Raw genomic sequence first — 25,313 nt, forward strand, 5'->3', positions numbered from 1 at the left:
TATGAGAACTGGTTTCTATTCCTGTGTGATAACTGGCCTCTGGAAGTGCTTTTTCATCTGCCAAGCTTAAGATAAGAGCTAATTCAGATTTAGATTATTTTTGTGAAACATTCTGGCAAAGGTAAGAAGGAAGAAAAGGGTCAATAGACAGTGCTGCCTTATCAAAACTTTTTTTTAATAGGATTGGATTTCCCTTCACTTTTGATGGAAAGTCTCAGGTTCAATATGGAATTTCTTTTTTAAATAAGAGAAAGAGATAGTACCACCTTATGATGACCAATACTGTGGTATAGGGAACTTACAGAAAAGACATAGGTTTGAATTGTCAGGTTCAGAGCAGCAACCTGAAACTCAGGCTTTTACTGTCTTAGGCAAAAGATTGGACTACCCTCTAAATTCCTATCGTGATAGTCTCTTAGGTAATGTTTCAAATAATTTTCTCTACTTGGATGAGGAAAAATGATATTTTGATAAAGCTTTAATAGATAGGAAAATAATTTCTTCCTTGGCTACACTTCTGAAAATCAGGGTATAAGTGTCTGCGTAGCACTGACAGTTCTCACTGTAGATGAAATTTGAACAAGTGGTAGATCATCAACGGCTCAGTGAAATCAAACCCCAGGTGTTTCTTGTTGGGCATTTAATCACTGAGACACCCCAAATTCAAGGAATTCAGAAATTTTGTCTTTAATCTTGTTATGCTTCAGAGCCCATATGCTAAATCATAGAATCATAGAATATCCCAGGTTGGAAGGAACCCACAAGGATCATCAAGTCTAACTCCTGGCTCCACAAAGGGCCACCCAAAGATCAGACCATACATCTGAGAGCATTGTCCAAACACTTCTTGAACTCTAGCAGACTCAGTGCCATGACCACAGCCTGTCCCAGTGCCCAACCATCCTCTGGGTGCAGAACCTTTCCCTAACCCCCAGCCTGACCCTCCCCTGTCCCAGCTCCATGCCATTCCCTCAGGTCATGTCGTTGTCCCCAGAGAGCAGAGCTCAGCGCCTGCCCCTCCGCTCCCCTCGTGAGGGAGCTGCAGGCCGCCATGAGGCCTCCCCTCAGCCTGCTCTGCTCTGGGCTGAGCAAACCAAGGGACCCCAGCTGCTCTTCATATTTCTTCCTCTCTACACCCTTTGTAGCCCTCCTTTGGACACTCTCCAATAATTTTATTTCTGTATTATACTGTGGTGCCCAAAACTTCACCCAGTACTCGAGGTGAGGCTGCACCAGCGCAGAGCAGAGGAGGACAATCCCTTCCCTTGGCTGGCTGTGCTGTGCCTGATGCACCACAGGGTATGGTTGGCCCTTCTGTCTGCCAGGGCACGCTGCTGGCCCGTGTTCAGCTGGAAGCACTGTTGACTCGGATTCAAAGGGAAGTACTTATGCCTTATTACCTAACAGGGGATCTCATCAGTACAGCCAGAGGTGCTTTGTTTTGAGACACAGATGATACCGATGAAGTTCCTAGAAGGAACTTAGGGAACTCATGGGAAAATAGATAATTTCTTATTCAGTGAAAGTTTTGAGTAAAGTGTAGTGAATATTGTATGACAGGGTTGGCTAGGTTCACACATGGGTTGAAAGATACCCTGCTATGAATATGCTGTCTTGAGAACAGTCAGAAACCCCTGAGTACTGACATTCAGCAGCAGCAGAAAGGAGGTGGCCCCACAGTCCACCCTGAGGAGATGTGGTCAGTCTTGCAGAGGTGCTTTGGAAATCCCAACATATAGCCATGTATCTCCCAGTATGCAGATCAGCTGGGCCTTTTCCTAGCGCATATCTCTCACACCTTTCCAAGCCTGCTAGGGAAATGCTGTCAAGTAATTTACTCTAGACATAGTTTCACAGATTTGTTTTGGAACAAAGTGCTTTCACTACCAGAAAGCTCACTATTTCAGAGCAGAACGAAAATGCAAAGACTTCAAAACTACTTTAATATACTTCTGTGTAATAATCTTTGTGTGATACAAAATGATGGCTGTTCTGATTAAGGATTGACGGCCATTACTTCTGAATGAAATACTTTAAATATCAGGAAACATCCAGTTAAAGCAGCTCCTGTGTCATCCCTTGCTCCTACACAACACACTAACCTCCCCCTTCGTTAGGGTCTATGCCTCTACAGTGCTGGTAGCACAGCTGACCTGGTGTGGCAAAATTTATATCTGCAAAAAAAATTCTAAATACTCTCCAATTTGGTTCAAAGTTTAAATTCTACTTAGAAAAGTAGCTATTTTCGAAACTATTCTGCTTGTTGTTTCTATTCATTGTTTCCATGGTAGAGCTGAAAAACTATTACAGCTGTGTTTTGGGTGGTCTATTGTATACTGCTGTTGGTTTTGATTATTGTGTTCAACACTCTTGGTATGTGTTTCACTGTCCCACTGTCTCCACACAAATAAGGAGTGGTGCTGCCTCCACCCGTTGTTTATACAATTGCTGTGCGGTTACAAAGTGGGAAACTTAACTTCTTTGCCTTCCTCTGCTTAAGGGGATGACATGTCCATACACCAGTTCCTAGGAGTGTGCCCTAAACACTTGGGTATAGCTTAGTACTTAAGGGGCATCACCCTGCCCTTCTTTTGGGAGTTTCTGAGAAGCCAGTAACATTGATGAAGGAGCATGATTCAATGTCCAAGTGCTAAGCATAGCTGGCAGAGATGAGGACACCAGGTCCTGCTTAGATTACATATTGTATTTTGGGTTATACCATCATCAGATTTAAAAACAAAAAAACAAAAACAAAAAAAAAAAAAAAAATAGGAGTAGAGGATAGATAGATAGATACAAGTTAAGGTATTGCTGACCTGATTTTTAAACATGCTTTTATAAAGACCTGCTGACGTCAATTAGACAATATATGGTGCATTTTCCTAGAATATGCTGATCAGTGTAATGTAGACTAACTTTCGGTAATATTTTTAAAGGTCTGCATTTGGACATTGTTTCAGAAAATGTGATTTATTAAAGTTTCATAACCCTCAGAGCTGAAACATGACTAGTTAAAATACAGTGCTTTCTGTGAAATACACACCTCATTTGCTGCGGAAGGCAGGAAAATAGAAGTGCTTCCTGGTACCAAAAATTGTGAAAATGAGTGGCCGTCTGTGTAAAATGCGTGATTATTTGCATAAAATACCACTTTAATGTACAGTATGTTTAAGCTGACTAGCAGAGCACATGCTGTCCTGTGGAAGAGCTAGCAAGGATCAGAATAAACAAAACCAGCATTGTGGTCTGTTTTTTTCCCTCTTTGCAATTCTACAGCATTTGACCTTCTGCAGCTGAAATGGGACCTTGTAACATAGCCATAAAAAATATCTTTTAGAAACTTGCACCTTGAAGTGGGTTTAGGACAGATGATACACATGTACCTGGAATTGAAAGTAACTGATGCCTTAAAACAGGCAACAAAAATCTTCCTTACACCACTGATTTTTTGTTTTTAAACTGTGCAGTCTCATGTGTTTTTAATTACTTGATGTAAATGTTCCCATTTTATTTTGGTTTTCATTGTCCAGTTTTCACCAAGAATGAGAAATCTGTAAAGGCAGAGGTTTTAATTTAAATCATTATTCAAAGACGTTTGTCTGAAATTCATTTAACTTTCTGCATGTGTATCTGTAGTTTAGTTCTAACAATATTCATGAAATGATATTTTTTGTCTGTAAGATCTTCAGTCTGTCATTTATAATGGTGGCAAGGTAAAAGTAAAAACAAAAATCCAGGCAATTATTTGTGCGTTATTTAGGGGAACTAAAATTATGGTAAGTTTTCAAGTTGGAAAAATATACAAGACGGGACACAACAGTCTTCTATATCGTGAAAAAATTCTCTAAGTTTTTGTATTCATCATAAACAGAAGTCCATATCCCGGCTGGCTTAACAGAAGAACAACAGTTGGTTGAGTACCCAAATGGACATAACGCTGGGCTGTATGGGGATGACTACAAGCCACACAGATCATGTCATCAACTGCATTACCTCCTCCCTTTCCTCTGACTATATCTACGTCTTGAATACATATTTCAAGGAATCATGACCTGAATACTGATGATTGATGACAGTACCAGTAGAATGAACTTTTAGTATATATTCGCATTGACAGTGAACCTGATACCAAATTTTAACCTGAAGCATTTTGCTTTTCTGTAAAATAAAAATTCTTTGTCCTAAATTACTGCCTTTTTAGAAAACATAAACAAAAATGCCAACTCTTTTTGACTGGTGAACTGATTTCCATATAATTCAAGGTTTCCTATCTCTCTGATTTCCCATGCACTCCCTCTTACTTTTGCTGATCTCCCATGAAACCATGGCAGAATCTCAGCAGATCTGATAGCTTCTTCTGGGCTGTCTGCCATTACCATATTTTATGTACTTCAGGGTTTCTGTGGAATTGATGACGCACAATACATCATTGGGCCGCTGTGACCAAACAAGGTTTGTGTGATGGAGCTTACCCTAGCATTTTGCCAGAAGTGCTGAGACCCATCAAGGAGCTGAAGAAAGATGAGTAAATGTTGGTGATGGATGAAGGAATAGTGTTGAAACAGAGCAGACCTTGGGTAGGAGGAAAGGTCTAAAAACAGTGGCAGGGAAAGAATTAGTAGGTGTTTCGGAAATACTTGAAATTGAAGAGAAGATACAGATATTCTGGTTCAGGGTAGGATGTAAGGAACGGGCTATTGGGGGAAAGAAAATGGGGAATGGAACATAATGGAAGGAAAAGAATAAGGCAAGTTTGAATGGGGAGAACAATGACTGCGAGGCAGGACAATGGTGCAGAGGAAGCTTCATTAGGGTTTATTAAAATAAGCATCTTTGTACATATGCCTTTGGCTGAACTGAAGTATACTTTCTAGCCATTGTGAAATAGCCTGTCCTCAACCATGACCCATCGCTGTACAAGGCTGTTAGTGTCAAGCAATGCATTCTGAGGATCAGTGCTTATGTCTACGCTGCAGGACGGGTATGTTTCAGCATCCCATGGGTGATCCTTGCAGTGATGTGCTAACCCTGTGATGGGAACACAACCGGGCATGTTCTGTACCCCTGTACATCACTTCCAATAGAAGAAGACCTGGCTGCATCAGCTGCCAGGTATGACTATAGAGACATCAGTTTGGGCAGCTGGGGAATCAGTGCCACAATGCACACCAGGGAGTGTGTCTGCCTTGATATGCACAGCCAGTTTCCAGTGAGCCAATGCTTTTATAATATACGTAGGAATGGCAGAAAATGATGTGAGCACAAGAAGCCTATGAAAGTGCCATTTGAAATTAGCAATAAATGATGTCAAGCTGTATGCATGATATATGCTCCTGGTTTCTTACAGGAAACACCATTAACTTAAATTTTAGGTTGTTAAACCACATTTACCACCATCATATACTGTTAAAATCTAAGAAATAGCTAGTATAGTCTCTCAGATCACTAGCCAAGTATCCCACCTCAGTCCCACTTCTTGCTACTTCATCTCAGTGAGCACTCTCTTTGAAGAAACATTTGTGGGAGATGCATGCAGAAGACAAATACATGGAAGTGGAAATTTTGGAAGAAGAGGCAGAGGAGTCTCTGTTTTTATGTTATCACCACATTGCCACACTCTCAGAGACTGTAAGGACAAGTGTAATTATATCTTTGTAAAAGCTTGCAGTTTTCCCTAAAAAATGGGGAACTTGCATTTGCTTTAGACAAGATATGCTGTAAGATCTTCCCATAGTGACTCAATTTGATTATTTTGAATCAAGGAAATTAACGTGAATTTGAATTTTAGAGTTTCCAAAGTGGCAAAGGCTTAAAATTGTGCCATAGTGAATATATTTACAATTAAGACATTCTGGGAAATGTGAAAGTAACAGCGGTGAACATACAAAAATTAGTCTGGACAAGTTTCCTACAGGGGAACATTATTTTAAAGTGTTTCCTCTGTAACAGTTAATAAAAACAAAGCTTAAATATGGAATTCTTCAAAAAGAAGAATTGGATTTGACTTACTTGTAATCAGATGTGCTCCCAGAAACTACTTAGGAAAAGCGTGACCTGCAAAGTGAAGGTGTGACTGCAGATCAGAAACGTACCAGCTGCTGTCTGCCTTGAAAAGTGAATGGTAGCAGCAAGGTAGACAACCCATAGACAGGCACCTCCATAAACTTGGCTACACATACTGTTTAGATACTTATTCTGATACCTCCATCCCATTGTGTTTTTAATGGTTTTATAACTCCACTAGAAAACTGACAATGAACCTGGGTATAACTGACAACGTTTAATTCTGCTCTGACCCGTAGTGCCAGGCAGCTTGGAAAATCTAAATTCAGTTCATCAAAATGTGGAATGATTGGATTTTAATGTTGTTTTAATGGCAAATTTCAGTGTAGACTTAACCGAAGGCTTGTGAACACCTCCTTTGTTTTGATCTCTATGTAACGAAAATTATTAGGTGGGGTTTGATTGCAGCATATATACATGAAATACAAAGATTGAATGAAGACTTAAGAAACTTTTCAGTGTTCATGTCATTAATGTGAAACAACCTTGTGATTGTCCTTAGTATGTTAATAATTTATCTGACTAAATGTCCCTTCTCACACAAATTCATTTGCCTTTTGTCCCAAATCTTAAGATTTTAATTTTAAAATGCAGAAGCCTAGAATGTTGTGGGTTAGAATTGTAATGCTTCAGCTCCATTTGAAAGTTCATATCTTATATTACACTATGGATTTAAAAGTTGGTTTAAAATAATTGGTATTGGTATTGTTGTCCTACTCTTTCTAGGTAAGGATCAGGAAAGTTTGACTGCAGGTCCTCTGGTAATTTTTTTTTTTCTTTTATAAATTAACACAAACATCTTGCAGGTTAATTTAAAGCCTTTTATGTCCCCTCCAAAATTTCTATCTTTATTGGATTCACATCTGTAGTTTTATTTAATATGAGCCAGATGTTGAAATCAAGGCGATATTCATTAGGGCGCTTGCTCTGGTGAAGGCTTGCTAGAGACAATGTGTTGTGCTAGTTTTCTGGGTATGGTGTCAAGCAGAAATGAAATACGCTGGATGTTTTTTCTGTTTGTCTAATTAGAAACAAAGCTTTCTAATCAATAACCTTCAAACTCTGATCTTCACAAGCAAAGATATGGACAAATGTAGATAAAATTCCACAAGCTGCTGTACTTTGTACACAAAACATTGCAATGTTGCTAAAACTGCAGGTTGTTAATGCAGCAGTGGAAATGGGAAACATGGCTGCACACGCATCCATGGGATAGAATGATGCTGAGGAGACAACAGAGAGCAGAATGCATAGTTTTAACCCAAACCAAAGCTACTGACGAGAGCAGGAGGTGGGAGCTGGAGCTGCTGCCGTGGAGCAGCTGGTAGGTGCCAACCTGTCTCTGAGCGAGGCAGCAGCTCCTGAGCTGGGCTGAGTCACAAGTCAGGGGCAGCTCAGATCTGCTGCTTCGGCAGAGATGTCAGCATCTTTCCATGCTCCCTGGAATATGTGTATGTCAGAGATGTATAAAATGTGTCTGGTGTGGTTTAAAGACTGAATTACATATGTGGTCAGTTTTGGGGGGCACTATATGGTACGAGATGGAGAAGGAACGGAATATATAACATAGATGAGATAAAGATTTATTCAGTATATATTTTGCTTAGACTCTACTTTTCTGTGCAAAATCATTATTCACTAAAAGGAGAGGCATAGCCAGTCTTTCGCCCTCATAAGCTGGAACATTTTGCTCTTGCAGCATAATCAGATTTTCCAAGCAAAACTCCTGGTTATTTCAGTCACATTTATGCAGCCGTACAAGGCCTTGGCAAAATTCAAGCACTGCAGAGCATGGTAACATTTCAAAGTACAAAATTTAAATCAATAACGTATACTTAAATTTTAAAGGCCAAATTAAAAAATATATGTATCTGTTGTGCCTACAAAATATGCATACAGGTAACTGTATGCATATTTCAACTACTATACATTTTTCAACTACTGAGTGTACAAAATACAACATTGGAGACAGTACCTGTAACAGTGAAATCCAGAATTGAAATGGATCATATTCAGCATGCTTTCATTTCCTGGCAGGTTTTGGCTTGTGTTTTGGAAGTTCAAAGGTTTATGTTTAAAATCAAATCTTTATAAAGAAGGGAGAATAAGCTAGAAACAGGAAACAAAAGACTCCAGCAAAATCTGTACAAGAGACATTATTTTCCAACATAGTTTTTTTCCAACATTGTTTGAGAGCTGGTGTTAAAATAATTAAGTGAAACAGAGTGGCACTGCGTGCGTTGTAGTAAGGCATAGCTGCAGGTTCAGAGCTGGATGCAGTACAGGCTCTGGGAGCATGGATCACTTGAAGGATAAAGGCCTAATTACACAAACCAAATGTCAAATTCATGCCACCTTGGTACCAGAATTTCTCTGTGCATTGTTCCCTCTCATACCAGTTCTCCTGTCTGTCTGTTGCTTGTTCTGCTTGCAGTTTGGAGCAGTGTGTGTCTGCACTGCACAGGATCCAAACCCAAACCTCAGGTTAATGACCACATTTCTGCCACTCCTTTTCTATCATTGATCTCTGCCTTACCTTCCCCACCTGCAAAATGGGGAGAGATGCCCACATGCAGGAAGTTGCATCGTTGTGTCTTTCTTAGTGATCACCACAGTGTCTCCATGAATGTTTGTAAAGCGCTTTGAAGATGAAAATTGCCAAAGAAGGGCTTGGGATGATTATTATAAGTTAACGAATAAATTTCAATGTGTATTTGATTGCCAGGTAATTCAGAAGGGAATCACCAGCCCTTCCCTCTCTTCGAAGAAGAAAAGTTGACAGTCAGCTAGTTGCTAATTAGCACTCAACTGAAATTCCTCCAAAGCTGAGTGCTCCCAGTTGAGTCCTTTAAGAAGTAAGCTTTCAACTAATTGAAATATGCTGAAAGTTGAGCAGTGGGTGAGCTGTGTAACAGGTAAATCAGGACTGGGGGGTTAGGGGAGTGGAATGAATATTCAGTTGCTCTAGGTAGGACTAGAACATTCTGGGGAAATGCTAGCCAAAAGGAGCAGCTCTTTCATGTTCACCCATCCATTCCCTTTCTCAGGCCTAGTTTGTAATCTGTGACAGGCTATCCTGCCATGTGTTAGTGAGGACAAGGTAGGGAGGAAGGGTTGCTAAAAGACTGTGTTGGAGTATGGCGTTGCTTATTTCTTAGGATATATTGAAGGGTGATTCTATACTGATTTTGAAAAACACATTGCTTAATATGTTAGAGCTGAGTGTCTGTGCCACCTGCATTTAATTCATGTTGAGCTTGTCTTTAAGGGAAATGAATGCGTCAGAAAGAGGCTTGGATTTTGCTGGCCTGCCTGATGTCTAGCTGGAGGGACGGTCTACCAGGCCTCCCCCACTACATCTTTGGATTTTTGTTGGCCATCCGCCAATGTTACACATCACAGAACTGTCTTCTGTGCCACTGCAGGCTGCTTGCTTCCTCAGCTGCTGGGAGGTGGCTGCAAGAGGCAAATGACAGGAATTTCATCCTTTTCTGTTCTGTGCTTGACTGCTCTGGATTCACCATCCTCAGTATCAGCTCTTCAAGCTTCCTTCAAGGAAAACACACTCAGCTAGACTTGTTGAGCACTTTGGGTGAAGAACCCCAGTTGCTTCAAACAGCACTTTGCAGTGCCAGCCTCCAGTGGCAATCCACCCTAACCTTCAGCAGCAGATAGCAGAGGGCAGGAGAGAACGATGGGGTGGGGTGAGAAACTGTGAAGGCAAGCACATGGTTCAGGGAAAAGGACCAATGGAGACGGGTGCTGGGTAGGTATGGGTGGTACGGAGGAAAACGAGGGAAATGAAGTCAGCAATGAAAAAAGGAGATGGAAGAAAACAAGACAGAAGTGTTGTCAAAGCTGCTGGATTCTGGAGAGCAGCCTTCGTAGCATGCTCAGAGATGCAGTAAGCCAAGGTACACAAAGGCTCTCACTAGTCTGGAAGATGATCTGGTTCTGTCAACGGGCAGATGTTCTGCGGTATCCTGGATGTCAAGGGCTGAGTATTTCACACTTGGGACCTCATCCTCTCCTCCCCAGCACCACGTGGAGCTGTTTCCTCTGGCACGGTTACGATGTACACAGCACTTACCATGCCCAAATGAGATGCAGGGTAGATGCAGCCCCCCCAGATACACTGCTCAGGCTGCAGCTGTATGGTGTGATGGCTGCCACTCTGACAGCACAGTGAGGAGCAAAACGAAGCCTCTGGTGCTTAAAGCTTAAATCTCTCCCTTGTGAGCTGAAGAGCCAGACTCTGCAGCTGAGAGCTCTTACAGGCCAATATCCTCTCTGTGCTAGGCACTTAACATGCACCGAACACTGGGCTACCATAGCTTAACTGGGGAGATGAGTTGGTTTGTTTGTTATATGTTGGTATGTCTAGAGGGCCCATCGCTGTCACACCATGATATGGTGTGCACCACTTTAAATTTGTCTCGTTTCCTTCCCCAGCTCTAACTGGCATAGGTTGCTCTATACGTCCCGTGTGGGTGAGGCAGGCTGCCTGCTTGCTCACAGATGGGCAGGCTCCTCAAAGACTGCATTCAGATGAACATTCATAAAGTTCCAAGACAAAATTGAAAATCCTTTTTGGTTATGGACAAAGACCTCGTGCACACTGCAGAGCTCAAAAAGGTTTAACATCTCTTGTGCTGTCATCGATTCAGAGATACTTCTAGCACCATTGTTGTACACTACAGCTATAACTTAAAATCTTACTTACTAGCATTAAGCAGATGAAGATAATACTTAGGATTGCCATACATACAGAATTATCATTATACAGAATTCATGCAAGTTAAGTTTGAGTTTGCAAACAGCCTGAAACATTGAAAAGAGGTGAACCCTTCTTGCTGCAACATAAACTCTGGAACACAGTAGTTTTGGTGGGCTCACATAGAGACTACTGAAAAGTTTATGATAAAAATAACCATGTCATTTATTAATGACAGAAGAGGACATTAATCACAATTAAAAGGAAAAAAAAAAAAAAGCAGCATACATGGAAAAAGTCTGGAAGTGCATACTGAGTCTGGCAAATATTTTTAACGACAGATTCAAGAAATGTATTTAGTTTCCTGTCCACAAATTGTGAAAGGACAGTGTTTTCCCAAATGTGTTTTTATTTCACTATATTAATATTTAATGCAAACAAATTACAGCTTCTAGATTTCTTATAAATTGCAAGCATCTGCTACACTAGGTTCTATAGCTGTAGAAATTAATGGCAGTGTGCATCTCTGAAACCTGTCAAAATTCTGTGTTTGAGCTCAGTGATTGTGTGTTACATATGACAGGGTATTGCTGGTGTTTCTTTGTTGTGCATCCCAACTTTTGAGAAGCACGTTTCATTTAGTCCTTCATGAGCATTCTCAGGAAAACAGTTTTGTTCTTTTACCTAAGGTCACTCCATCAGAAGTCTTTACTGCTGTCTGGCTTTTGTATAAACAAAGGACAGCCTGAAAAGGTAGTTTGGTTAATTTTTTCAAGAAATTCAAGTTTACTTGAGTATCCTCGAGAAACCTCATTTCGAATACCTCTAGTTATTAGCTCTTCACTTGCTATGCATCTTTAACTAAGATCATTCTCTTCTGTTCAGTCTTTTCAACAGCTACAAACCACCTTAAATGTATCCTTACAAACCTGATTACTGACAGAGACTGAACAGTCAATGCATACCAGGGATAAATACAGCAATTACACCTATTTACAGCTGTATCTCTTTTCTGCATTATTATTATTACTAAGTGGTTATTAAAAATAGTGCAGCCTTCAGAGCTGCTTGTCAGTTTTGCAAGGCAAGGACCGTGCCTTGGTTGCGCGGGTGCTTTTGGCAGTGCTGTGTTAGAGGGCTGTGGGTGCTGGCTGGTGGGGTGGAGGGGGACAGCACGGGTGCCCACATGCATGGAGCATCCCCGGGCTCCAGCCACAGCCTCAGCCAGAAGGCAGCACCCAAATGTGGGGGAGAGTACAAGCAGCAGGGATGAATGAGCTGCCCCAATTTATCCTTCTTCGCTTCCTGCTTGTGTTCTGGAGAACGTTTCCACTGCTGATTTTTGGGCTGTTTGAACAGTCCTGCTATTGTAGCACATCCTGGCTATGTGTAGGCACTGTGGGTTTCACGCTGGGGGGGTGCAGTGGAAGAAAAAACAAACAACAACAGCAAAAAAGCCATGCATCTCCCTGAAATGAAGGGAAATTGTCCTCGAGAGCTGTCAGAGTGGAGTCCTTGACTTACATGGGCCCTTCTGCTTCTGCCCAGGAGAGGGCAATACGGCACCCAGCCATCAGCCTGCACGTTGCTCCATGGCTTGAGGCTCCTTGGGGTGTCCGAGGCCCACATGGAGCACACCTGGCCAGAGACACGACTCCCAGCTCCAGGTCCACAAGTGGGGTCTGATGGTCCCGTCTCCCACCCAGCTCCACATGCTCTGTGGGGACTGAGGGCATGCAGCCCACCGCCACCTCCTTTTGTGCGTGGGCACAGCACCCACGTGGGGGCTAGCACTTTGGGATTGAGGATGCTCAAGGTCCCTTTTGGGTAAGGCTCTGCGCTTGGAGATGTGGGGGTATTCACATGTGTATACGCCTGTGTAAATGCAATGCTGCCCACACACTTTTTCTCATAGATTTGTAGCCATGCATACGCAGGCATATGAATCCCTTCGGTTTCAAGTTTGGGAAGACTTAACTAGTCCATTCCTCCCGTTTTCCTCTGTTTTTTTTTCTTACAAAACTCATTTTCCAGATTAAGCAACATACTGGCCGTCCTAAACCTCGGGCCAGATGTCTGCCTTTGACCCCAGCTCCGCTTTCAGAGCAGTTTCATCCAAGGAGCAGGAGAGCCGAGCTGCGCACTCCTGCAGAGCACGCCAAACTTTAAAGGCGGATGATCCAAGTGGGAATTGAACTGACACCGTCAGGATCCCTGTAACTTTATTTTCCTTTGATTCCACCTTCTGTTTTACTGTTCGGTGCATCATGCTGGTCTAGATGATAACAGGCAACTGGAAGTGCTGCTGGAGCCTGTAATTAGCACGTTCCTACCCTGGGACTCGGTTCTTGCCGGTGGGCTGTAGGTGTACAATAATTTGCCAGTTAATCAATGGGAATTATTAAAATATCGCTGCATATTTTTTTTTATTTTTTGCATTGCAGAAGAGCTGTACACATAGGCTCTTGCATGGGGAAGTAGCTGGAGTTCTAAATCATAAAAGCAAATTGTCCTTCTAATTCAGTACTTAGAGGTGGTTGTTGTTGTTTTAAAGCAAGCTCTGCCCCCCTTCTACCTCCCTACACCAAAGTGAAGAATATTAATTTTGTTGGCAGGTCCAACTTCTTGAGGCAGTGATTTTTATCATGGTCAGAAAGTCCTTAAAACAGATACCATTTTGTAGCTGTGCAAAATTCCACCATCTTAATTATAAAAAGCAGTGTATCCCGTCTTGGGTAAACATGTTTTACTTCAGGTTTGCTTTGCAAACAAAGTAAAATCCACAGTTTGGTGGGATTTTTTTTTTTTTTTGACATTTATTTAAGTAGGTGATACTTAAAATAAATGCATGTGTTAGCACTGTAACTTTGTAATTTTCCCATCATTTCGGTTTTTGGGTTTTAAGGTAGCTGGGATGGGAATTTGTTGGAATACAATGCAGGAAGACCCAGGGAAGTTTTCTCCCAGGCCATGTAGCCACTTTATGGACTTACCATGCAGTCAGTGAGCACTGGAGGAGCACTGTCACTGTCACTGCAGCACTCCTGAGCCAAACATTGTACATGCTATTTATTAAACTCAGCATCTCTGGTGATGGTACTGGAGCGACAGAGTAGTGTTGCTGCATAGCTAGGGAGCACTGAAGGAGAGAAGTGCAATACCCCGTGTATTATCTGTTGGCTCCGTGTTTAGTGACAGAAGCTGTGGGAAGTCTATAAAACAGCTCAATACGTCACTTCTTCTGGAAACTGTTATTCCACAAGAGTGTACAGAAATAGTTTTGCTAAACAGCAACTGGTATTTCGAAGATAAATTGTGATCCAGATCAGTGGTCAGCAGAATAAAGCGATGCCCTCTCATATTTTGTCCTGCAAAGAGAACTCGGATTTTCCAGATTTGGCCAAATATGGAAATGTAAAAAGGCAAGGAAAACTGGGATTTGCGAATCTGTCTTGAAGTATTCCTACATTTGGCTGGATTAAAATTAATTTGGCAGTTGGGGGGATAATGCTCCAACATTTTTTTAGGATTACTACGTAAAATTTGAAAGTGTAATGGCGCGTGCCTCGACTTCCCAATCTGCGAAATGGGCGAGCGTGCAGGGCTGATGCCAAACGCTCCAGCTGAAAAGCACTGTGAACACAGCCCGATTGTTACTCTCTTAATCATATTAGTTAACTAAATCTGTTCCTAGAGTGGTTCCATTTGCTTGAATGAATTTGCATGAGAGATTAATTCAGCGCTGTTTATTGTTGTTTTTACATTTATTCAGCACTGTAAATAATGCCTGATACTTTACAGCTGTGTGTAAAGGCAGGCTGTGCTTCGAGGGCTTTTTTTTTCCCCCTTTCCCCCCCAGGTAATTTGTAGGCTCCCCTCCCAACCCTCACACTTTCCCAAGGAGCGGACAAGCCCATTTTGTTTTTCCCTGCATTGTCAGGACTTTTCCTTGAGGTGACGGCCCCTTTCCAGCACTTCCACCCAAGTCTGCTTCAAGTTCCCCCCATGGGGTGCTTCTTGCCCCCCCACAACCCCCTTTTTTAATTTATATATATAAATTTTTTTTGAACTTTTGGGTTCACTCTCGCCGCTCTGTGGGGCCGGATTAGTGCTGGCCAGGCTGGGGAGCCCCTAAGGGCACGGGGCGCCCCTTGGGGCGGCTGCCCTCAGGTAGCGACGGGGGGCGCCCTGCCCCGGGGGGGGGGGTCCGTCTTTTGGGGCGGATCCCCTCCAAACGCAGCACCCCCCGGGGCAGAGTCAGGGACAGGGGAAGGGGTAGGGTCCCCCCCAGCTCCCCCTGCCCCCAGGCGTGGCGCAGCCCCGTATGGAAGCAGCGCCGAGGCTCCTCCGCGTCCCCCCCCCTCCGCCCCAAAGCGGCCCCAGGCCGCGGGTGGGCACCGCCGCGTCCCCGGGCTGGCTCAGGCAGCTTTAAAACCACCTATATGCTAACGAGCCCGGCTGCCAGGTTCCCGAGGGGTCCTGGCGGGGAGAAATTAAAACCAAACCTTGGACCTCTGTCAGGCTGGGAGAGGAAAATGATATTTTCGAACTAGTCCACAGCGTGGACAGGAAATGACCCCTCCAGAAACTGCTTCTTTAAAAACGAGCGGTGGTGCCTGAAGCCATCCAGCTCTCCGGAGCCTGTGCTCTCCCTCTCCCTCCCGCTCCCTCCCCGGCTCGCTCCTCTCCTCTCTTCTCCTCTCTTTCCCTCTCCTCTCCGCTCCCCCCCCACCCCCCCCGCCGCCTCCTGCTCTAGAGGGCTCCCACAGCAGTTCCCAGCCAGTGTGTGCAGCCTGTATGTGTGTGTGTGCGCCTGCTGCTACTTTGTACTGTGGAGAACACACAGCCCATGTGCTCTGTATGGATGTTGGTGATACTCTGGGTAGCTTGAATCGCTGCAAGCAGGCAAGATGTCCAGCACACCACATGACCCTTTCTATTCTTCTCCTTTTGGCCCATTTTATAGGAGACACACACCATACATGGTGCAACCAGAGTACCGAATATATGAAATGAACAAGAGGCTGCAGTCGCGTACAGAGGTAAGTCCCTCAGCCTTGTTTTACTGTGCATGGAGCGTGCTGGGTTTCAGCCTGAATTCCAGCTGAAGCGTCCCATTAGGCAGTAGAGGATATGCAGGCATGAACCCTAATTAATTTAGTAGTTTAATTGGGTAATCCCTCATTATGTTTCCATGCAGAGCAACTCTTTGAGTAGATACCAGCTTAGGCTGAAATCTTGAAATTACAGCACAGCACTTCAGGACTGATTGTAATGCTGTTCTGAGGAAATTTCTTTGCCTAGTGTGTTGTTTGCTCAGGATCTGTCCTGCTGGCATTTGCAGCTATAATATTGCAAGGTATCTCTTCAGCTTCTGCACAAAACTAATCCAGAACCGTTGCAGGTTTAGGGGGAGAGGCGAGCCTTTATCTGCTTTTGTTTTGTAAACTCGTTAAAATTAAAAATGAATGCTGGCAGAAAACAGGAGCAGAGTTTTTAAAACTTGTGCCTAAGCTGCACTTAAAGGTGGAACACATGTCCAGAGCAGCCGACAGAGAAATTCGTGTTTACATTGGGAATGCGGTTGCTTTTAGCAAGAGGGATGATCCGTTCACGACTTTATCGTATAGCTGTCAAAAGTACCTAATAATGTAAACTACATTCACTGTTGCTTATGCTTTGTATAATCTGTTAGTGGTTTACACACCCTGGCTCCTGCACCCTGATCAGCTACCACAAAGGAAAATGCTAAATGGAGAGGGGAAATACTTTTGTCACTTAGGAGAAAAAATAATCGTGGTGGCTGCATCTTGTTATTTATGTGGTTAAATAAAGCACACTTTTTGGTCTGCTGAAGTGAAAAGTGTGTGGACTGCACCCGGCTGCATTTCTGCCCATGTGGCTGTGTTTGTGCAGCAAACATTCTTGGGGCTGCAATTTTGCATAGTAGTTTCCTAGTGGTGCCCTGCAAACACTTCTCAAAAGTATTCATCTTTTGTAATTAATAGCATTACATAGAGGCAAACGCCTGCCGAATTCGTGTCACGAAGCACGGTGGAGGATTTTAACTTGACCTGTTTGCTGCATTGTAATTCTTGACGAGAACATGAGGTTATCATAAAACAAAACACACATGCATGCCTGAATTGTCAGCTAAGCCATGGAGGGGCTGTGACGTTTAATGTATATGATACAGCTAACGAGATGTGACCTGCTTTCGGATTGGCTAGCTGCTCGGGGGAACTGGGTTTCTGGCACTCTTATCGCTGCTAGTCCTAAAACACTGCTCTTGGGTAATTGTTAAATACACTTCAGGCTGGCTGGAAACTCGAAGCAGCTCCCCAAACCATGGGAACTGCTCTTCAGTTTTGCCCCAAGTAGTTGGTTGCTGGTGGTCGCTGTCATTTAGCCATTGGTGTTTATTTTTTATTTATTTTTTTTCTAAACTGTTTGTCAGTGACTTACAACTCTGATCCTTACGTTCCTGTACATACGAGCATCATAATTTCTAGACTTTTCCAAATGAATAGAAGTGTGTATCATTAAGTGATTCCTTCAGGGCTTTGTGTGGAAGCTGTTCTGAAAAGCTGTCAGTGTTAATTTCACATATTATTTTAGCTGTACTTTTAGTATTTTATTGGGCCAATTTTCCTTGACAAATGTTACACTCAAAAAGTTTTCAAGGGACTTGTGAAACAACTTCTGCCTCCTGCATGGCTTAGGTGTGCTGAGAGGGACTTCAGTTTAATGGCAGGCTTTCCTGATGGGTGGACTGTTGTGAGCAAAAAGCAGTAACCCGCTCCTCCTGCCATGGGTTTCAGCAGGATTTTACTTTGACAGATAGTGCCTTGTCAGTGAAGGCCTTATGTTCAAGGTTACTTTCTTTCATTTGTTCACAGTAAAATTTGTGATAGTTCAGTGTTTACATTCTGGTTGTCTTTTTTAATTTCTGAGCTCGTTGCTGTACGTATTGTTGTTCCTTGAAATGTATTGTCTAGTTAGTTTCATGTCATTTCATTCATCCCCCAATTAAAACAATTTCCTTTATGTTTTAGAAATGTTTTAGAAATTTACTTCCCTGGGACGCTTACAGGGACTAGGTGCGGGCAGCCTGCAGAGAATCCTGCTGCCTTCTTGGGCAGGTTGGGAGTGGAAGTTTCACGTAATTTTCTGCACTTCCAAGTGTGTTTGTGCTCAGTTGCTGAAGGCTTCTGGAACATGTATGACTGGCTCTGAATTTCTTAAGTCCAGACCGATGGAGCCTCCTATGTCCTGGGAGGAATGTGCTTGTGCTTTGGGTGACAGAGGTTTACTGCTTGAGCATTTCTCTTCAGGCAGTCTTTGAAATAATGTGGGCACTGGTCTGAGGGAGGCTGCTTGCACTCTGTGAGCCCCAGGGGGTAGGTGAGCACAAGTAAAGCAGCTTAAGGGGAAAGGAATTACAAAGAAACTGCCCAAAAGACTGGGGGTAGCAAGCTGTCAGATTCCACTTGGACCCAACTTCTGGAGAGAGCCAGTGGCAAGTGAGGATTTATTTTAAAAAATTGAACCCTACAGCTCTTATTCCTTCGTCCATTCCCATGCCTGGAAAGCCTTTGGGATTGTGTTGTTTTCCTATAGAATTAAAGTGGCCTTGATAATCTTTTAGAGTCGGATTCTCTGCCGTCCCTTGCAGTGGTGAAAGTTCGAAGGCAGAGCAAAATGTACATAAATGAGTGAAGTTGTACAGCAGATGGATGGAGAGCCTGTTAAGGAGTATCTATCTGTATGTCATGTCCTTTTACCTCCTCCTCCATCTGTAGAGCACACCTTTCTAATAAATCCATGTAACTTCTCTAGAGAGCTTGCAGGTAGGTGAAAAGTGATTCAGTAAAAGCCCTGGGGTGGTAGAGACACCATCAGGGAAGGCACCAGTAAATGCCATTTCTGTTCCTGCCCCACCAGCAGCAGAGAGGATGGTACGTGGGGGAGGTAGAAGAGTCCTGAGAGTGGCTCTGTGCTTAGGGACCCTCCCTGAGAAATCCGCTGCTCCCACTCTGGTTTGTGTCAGCATCCGATGGGAAGGAATAAATAGCCTCAGTGAAGGATGTGCTCAGCGTGTTAAGCAGACAAAATACCGAGTGATAAATAAAGGTCATTTAGATGCAGCATGGATATCTTTGTTATTCTTGTTTTCTTTAGGAAGAAACACTAGTGATGAAAGTAAAGAATCAGCAACTCCAGCCCATGCTAGACGTACAAACTTTTGCTCTCCAAACTTGTTGCAACTTTCTGGGCTCCTCAGGCAGAACCTACAGCTGCCTTTTTAAATTCAGGGTCAGTCTTAGGCGAAGAATTCCAATCACACCCAGGCAGGGGGTGGTTTTATGATGTAAGTACTGGCAAAAGTCCACTACCTAGCTAATTCTTATGTGATCTAAAGTAAATTAGGGGGCCTGAGTTACTAACCAGCATACAGGAACACCTTAGCTTCCTTAAAAGTTGTTCAAAGAAATCTAGTCTTGTAATACTTTTTTTTTTAAAATTATTTTATTTTTGTCCTAAATGGAAATGAATACGTACTTTCTTAATAATACTTGGGAATGTCTAGTGCCATTTTGTAATATACCAACAATCCTGTTTTAAAGAAGTAAAATGCATATTTCAACGTTTAATAATCTCTGTCAGATATAAAGGCAAATCTTACTTACTTCCATCACAGTTAACTAACTTTCTGGTTAACTGAAATACAGCTGTTTCCTTGTATGTTTGTGGTTTCAAGGATTTCATGACTTTTCACTCAAACTCAGTTTATCTCAATATTTTTATATCTATGTTAGTTTAGCATTTCAAGGAAGGAAGCCTGTTGTGACTTAATCAGCAGTTTCTGAAGTCCTAGGTAGCAGATACGCAATGTAGGTAAATTAGCTTACATATTTTCTCTGTTCTTCGTAAAACTTAATGTTAAAAAAAAAATCCACAATAAGAACTCTTTTTTCCTCTTTGATGTTGTAAATCCTTTTCCATTATAATATTTAATCATTTGAAATTGCTCACACTTAAAAGAAAACAAAAGGTGATTATATCTTGTATATAATTATTTTCCAGTAGCATTATAGCGTGCTGCGCATAGATCACTTAAAGTTGCTGACAGTTTAAAGTTTGAGGCATTGCTTTATTGCCAATAATCAAAGAAATGCATGAAGCCTTTCACTTGTTTATTTAGTCCTCTATATTTTTAGAACTTTGTCTATCATAGTATATTAAATTCACCTGTCTCTCTTTCTATTAGAAGAGAGTGGAGCCCTTCTGGCTAAGAGTGTTTTAAAGGTGACTGGAAAACTTGACTATTAGCATATTTGTTTTAAAGACAATCAGCTTAATCAAATCATATCATATTAAACTCCTACTGAACTGTATAGTGAATTTTCAAAAGTGGAGATTTCATGATGAAAGAAAATTTAAAGCAGATTAAAAGGAAAATAAAGAAGGATGTTATGATTATTTAAGAGCTACTAAATGAACTGGAAGCTTACACAGACATTCATATTCAAGCAAATATTTAAAGCAAAGCAAAGCAAAACAAAATTTTTACAGTTTAATGGAAGTCTCTTATTTTACTTCCTTGCATTGCTACCCGATGAAATAATCTTCTCTTCTTCTTCCTCCTGATGCATTTTTAATGGATTAGTCATAAAAATATGTGTTGTGACATCACATTTGTTCACATAGCAACTTAGTATCACAAACAGATCTGATATTGTATACATAAATCTGAGTTTGTCCAATGAGTTTGCTTTGTGGAGAAGAAACATAAACTCGTGTTTCAAAGTATTTTTGAGGAAATATTCCTCCATCCACAAATATACTAATAGTACACAGCCATTCTAGGAACATGAGTAAAGTATTTTCAAAGCCTAGTTTTAAACCACGCTTTGCTGAAATTGAAAGGTCAGTTTTAAAAGAAAACCCTTGAACCCGTTTAAGCAGACACTGACTTCAGAATGAATTCAAGGCTCTTTTTTTTTTTTTTTCTCTGATTGTCATTTTATTTCATATAGTCTTTTTTTCATCCCTTTAAAAAAAATGAGTTGCAGCTGTTTTCAATTAAAATTGTTACAAACTAACAATACTTATGAGGCTGGGGAAAAAAAAAAAAGACTACTTCCTTTCCATGCTGATCCTTAGCTTACAGCCAGGGATGTCTTGCTGCCTCCCCCCTTCACGTTGTAATATAAAGTGTAAACTTCATGCTGAAGGGATGGGGGGCTTTGGGGGACAGGGGCTGGTGAGGGGGTCGAGGGAGAGTCAGTGTGAAGTATTAAAGCCGGATCTCCTCTGTAAATTGCTGTGATGCTTACTAGATCATTGTTATGAGGAAACCTTTTCAACCCTTCGTTTTCTGTTTTTTTTTTTCTTTACTATTTAAACCATAAATCCACTTTAAAAAAACTCTTAAACTCAGTCCTTCTCCGATGTAAACAAGATTTACTATGCAGATCAAGTCTCAAAAATAGAAGTCTCTGGACAGTGAGAAGGAACAAAATAAAGAGCACTACAAGGACCCACTCTTGTACTCTTACTTAAACAGGAGTTTTGCCTGCAGTTGGATTGCAAGATTAGATTAAAAAAAATATTGGTTTTGATATACACACTTCCTTTGTTTATAGAAAAAGTATATGGGGTAGGTTTCTAAACTCATTACAATATTTTTAGCTGGACTCCTCTCTTCAAATGGTATTTGTTCGTATCTTTTTGCCAAAAGTTGTGTATCTGCTGTAAACAGACATTCCAACCAAGCCGATACTTTGTTTGGTTGCTTCCTTCCCAAGCAGAGCTTGCTTTCCTGAATCATGCTGTGTAAACAAGCCAGCATGTATCCTCATTTTGCTGGGTGCTCTCTTCCAGAAGTGGTTCCTGGGCTTCTCAAAGTCTCAGAGGGGTGACCCTGGCAGGAACAAGGTTGCCCCCAAATGGCTGATGGCCAGTAGTCTCCAAAACTGGCTGAGGTAGGACAGGGCCTGTTGGTCAGGTCTCAGTGGTTTTATTTTTTTAGCCAAAAATAGTAGTGAAAGAAACGTTTCTGAAACACTGGCTGAAATCTCTCTAGGCTTGTGTGCTTCTTTTCCCCAGTCCTTTCTTTCTGGGTTTGGTTATTGAATTCATGCTGAATATTCAGTTCAAGACTACTCCTAGAATACTGTTTCCATCTCTTTTACGTTCTGGTAGATGGCCACGTGCTCCTAAACTGTAGCTTATAAGTTACTGATCTATGCCAAATTGTACTCTTGGTACTTCAGGGGATCAGCTAGAATCACTTGAGGGCAATAAACCTCTGTGGGAACAGTTGATGTTTCTGGAGACAACTCTGGCACTTCCATGCCTTATGGGGCTAGTGAAAAATCACTGACCTGGAAAAATGAGACCTTTCTAGAAATAAAATACTGGGGCTTGGTGGCCTTCTAAGCTTATCAGGACTGAAGTGCGTAATGTAGAGTCTTTGTAACAGCCATAAATTTTACAGGAGCAGGCTGTCCTTTCCATGAGACATAGGTTCCCTTGGCACCACTTTGCTACCTGTTTGTCAAGGCCCACTTGCAGTGAGCCTCCTGGCCAGGCTGTTGTTCCTGTCCACATCATGCAGACCTGAAGAATGAGACTTGGGTGTAGCTGGCTTATTTTTTATGAATAACTCATCAGTAGTATTCATAACTCTACAGCTAAAAGGTAAGCATCAGGCTAGACCTTCTCCCTAAGGTCTTTCTGTTGTTGGTGTTCAGTACTTAGCCAGGGCAGAGTCACAAGCTCATGACTGACATAGTAAAGCTAGAACTTAATGTAGATTTCTAGAACTTAATGTAGATTTCTAAGTGTGCTTAAACTCGGCTGCCTGGCTACTTGCAAACTACCTGCTGGATTGTTGTATCCTTCCAAGAATCTAATAAATTAGAGCATTGCTGTCATAACTATCATGTGTGATCTGTACTACCTGCTGATAACCATCCTGCTTGATCCTAAGCCACAGGGTCAGCTTGCCAAGCCTAGGTAGCCAAACAGAAACTAATTCATATCTGTCTGTACCATTTGTGTGTGTGCTTAAAGAGGGACGGGGGAAATCTAATTTCTGGGTGTAGTTTTGCAATCAGATTGCTCGTGTACAGCAGATTCAATCCAGATCCCACGATTACACGGCTGCTGGCTGAAGAGTAGAGCATCCTTCATGGTTCAGAAGGGTTGCACAGGCTACTTGTGTACCTCATCTGTTGCATTCAGGACATGAAAGAAACATTGTATGTGAATAATAGAGATCACATATGGGCACCCCTGATTAAGGCAGACCCAAGGATAGACCTTAAATGTAGTCTCACTGTGCTCATTCTTCAAAAACTTAATACGTGGAGAAAACAACTATTCTTGTTTGAATATTACTATGTGCAGACTTGCATCACCTATGCAGCAGACTTTTTTTTTCTTTGGACTTTCAAGCACTTGTTTCTTCTAATTAATTTTATTAGGTTTATTTGCTAAAGCAGTAAATTGATTGAGAGAATGATGACTTTCAATACCTTGCATGTTTACAGTATTTCATGTACCTTATTGTGACTGGTGTTGCAGTTGTGTAGTTTTGCTTCAGCCATTAGAGGAACATTGTCTCAGAGAAAGACTTGCCATCTGTCCTAGAGCAGGATACAAAGAGATTTCTGAAATATTAATAACCACATTGGACAAAAAGAAATATTCTAAATTTTTAAATAGAGTAGTCACATGGAGAGAGGAAGAAGTTCAGAAACCACAAAAGTAAAGAGTGAAACTTTTTATTTTTATTATTTAATCTGGAGCACCATCACTTTATCCCTCAGGAAGGCAGCCAGCAGCACCAGTGTTCCTAACCAGCTCCTTTTCTAGGGGGTACAGAAACTCCAGCTTCAGCTGATAGGCAAGGCAGGCATGAAACCTGCTTTGCCTTTGGGTTTGCAACTAGGATAGTGTTGTAGGTTTTGTTGTTGTTTTTGCAATTGGTTAAAGGGAATATGAAATGCCACATGCTCAATCCCTTGTATTCTAATAGTAACTTGCCTTTTCAGATCAGTGTCACTGTCTTCCGTAATTCTTGTTTCCACTTTAAGCACTGAAAATCTTTCCATGTTATTCCATTTCACATCACAATAATGCTATTGTGACTAGTAAACGCCATTAAGTAAAAGCAAAATAATTCCTTTAGAGCAAACAATAATTATTCCTGTAGAAGTCGTTCGGGATCTTGCAGGACACTCCTTTTTGGTACTGGGCCAACATTTCTCCACCTTTCTTTTTCCCCATACCTGAATGGTAAAAACATCAACAGGTTATGGATTCTATATGTGCATCTGCAATCACACCACTTGCTTTACTGCATGAAGGCAGTACAATAGCTTCACCACCTCTACCTAGACTTAATCACTGGAGTATCAGTTAACCCTTAGGGTAATTAGGTAATAATGTTGTTGATATGATTCGAAGCATCGTTTTAAGCAATTAGAAGTTCAGATATAATGTGCTGCAATTATGCATTATATAGCACATCTATCTGTTTTACAGAGCAAAAATTACCATATGTTTTGTGGGAAGCTTGGCATTTTACACCGAGTGGAGTTCTGCTTGTATTTACGAACAGCATGCCTGTAAACTATGGTAATAACTCTTTGAAGGCCACACCTATGCACGTTGCTGATTATGTTAAAAGGCATAGGCCTGTTTTAATGAATGTGTTGGCATGAATAATGGGACATGGAAAGGCAACGCTCTGGGTAAAGGTTCATTACCTGAGCGCAGCAAATACTACGTGTAAAATTTCCATGACTATTCACTTGAGTTTAACAGTGAATTTGCTCTGGCTATGCTCATGCTCTTTATGTGTTTCTGTGCCTGTTTGATCACTGGAGTTTTATTCTCACGAATAATTGCAGAATGCAAATTTCAAGTTGTTAAGGATTCTCAAAAGAAGTGGTTTATTTTATATGGGCTAAGCTGAGAGGCAGTGTTACTGTTTTGAGTTTCCAGAACCTCCCAGGTAGAACCATGATCTTTAGAAATGAAATACACCAGAGACAAATCTCTCATTGCTTTGCAATGAGGACTGACAGGTGTATGCATATAAAGCAAATTAATGTCAATGAGTGGTGGCAATGGGAAATTAAAGATCCGTAAATATGATGTATTTGGACTTTTTAATTTTTTTCCATGGGGCAGGATATACTGCTTACCATGTAGTTACTTTAGAAAAAAATGTAATATAAAATTGCTGAAAAAAATTAGAAGCTTCCTGGCATTATAAGCTCTAGTTCCATCTGTGCTCATCCAGTCAGGGATGAGAAATAGTAACATGCGATATATGACCACTTACAGTATATAGTCTTAGCAGAATATTACATGCTTATAGCACACTGCTTTTTATGAAAGACAAACATATGTCTTAAATTTGAATAATTAATGTATTGAAATCAGTTGTTATTAATTCCTAGCAATTCTGAGTAGAAAGAAGTGGAATTTGTGAGATTTATTATTTGATATGAATGAT

The 25,313-nt window shown here is 41.6% G+C and overlaps 1 protein-coding gene across 12 annotated transcripts in view; it reads left to right on the forward strand.

The window, feature by feature from the left end:
* Positions 1–25,313, forward strand: part of LDB2 (LIM domain binding 2) — a 373,131-nt gene that overhangs the window by 139,608 nt on the left and 208,210 nt on the right. For 3 of the 12 annotated variants that reach the window (XM_072037749.1, XM_005016980.6, XM_021270532.4), the window contains exon 1: positions 15,261–15,819. In XM_072037749.1, the coding sequence (XP_071893850.1) occupies positions 15,688–15,819 (132 nt within the window). In that variant the 5' untranslated portion in view covers positions 15,261–15,687. The other 9 variants (XM_005016977.5, XM_005016983.6, XM_013097020.5 and 6 more) reach the window with 6 other exon arrangements.

The sequence above is a fragment of the Anas platyrhynchos genome, chromosome 4, assembly GCF_047663525.1.
Source record: "Anas platyrhynchos isolate ZD024472 breed Pekin duck chromosome 4, IASCAAS_PekinDuck_T2T, whole genome shotgun sequence".
Lineage (NCBI taxonomy): Eukaryota > Metazoa > Chordata > Aves > Anseriformes > Anatidae > Anas > Anas platyrhynchos.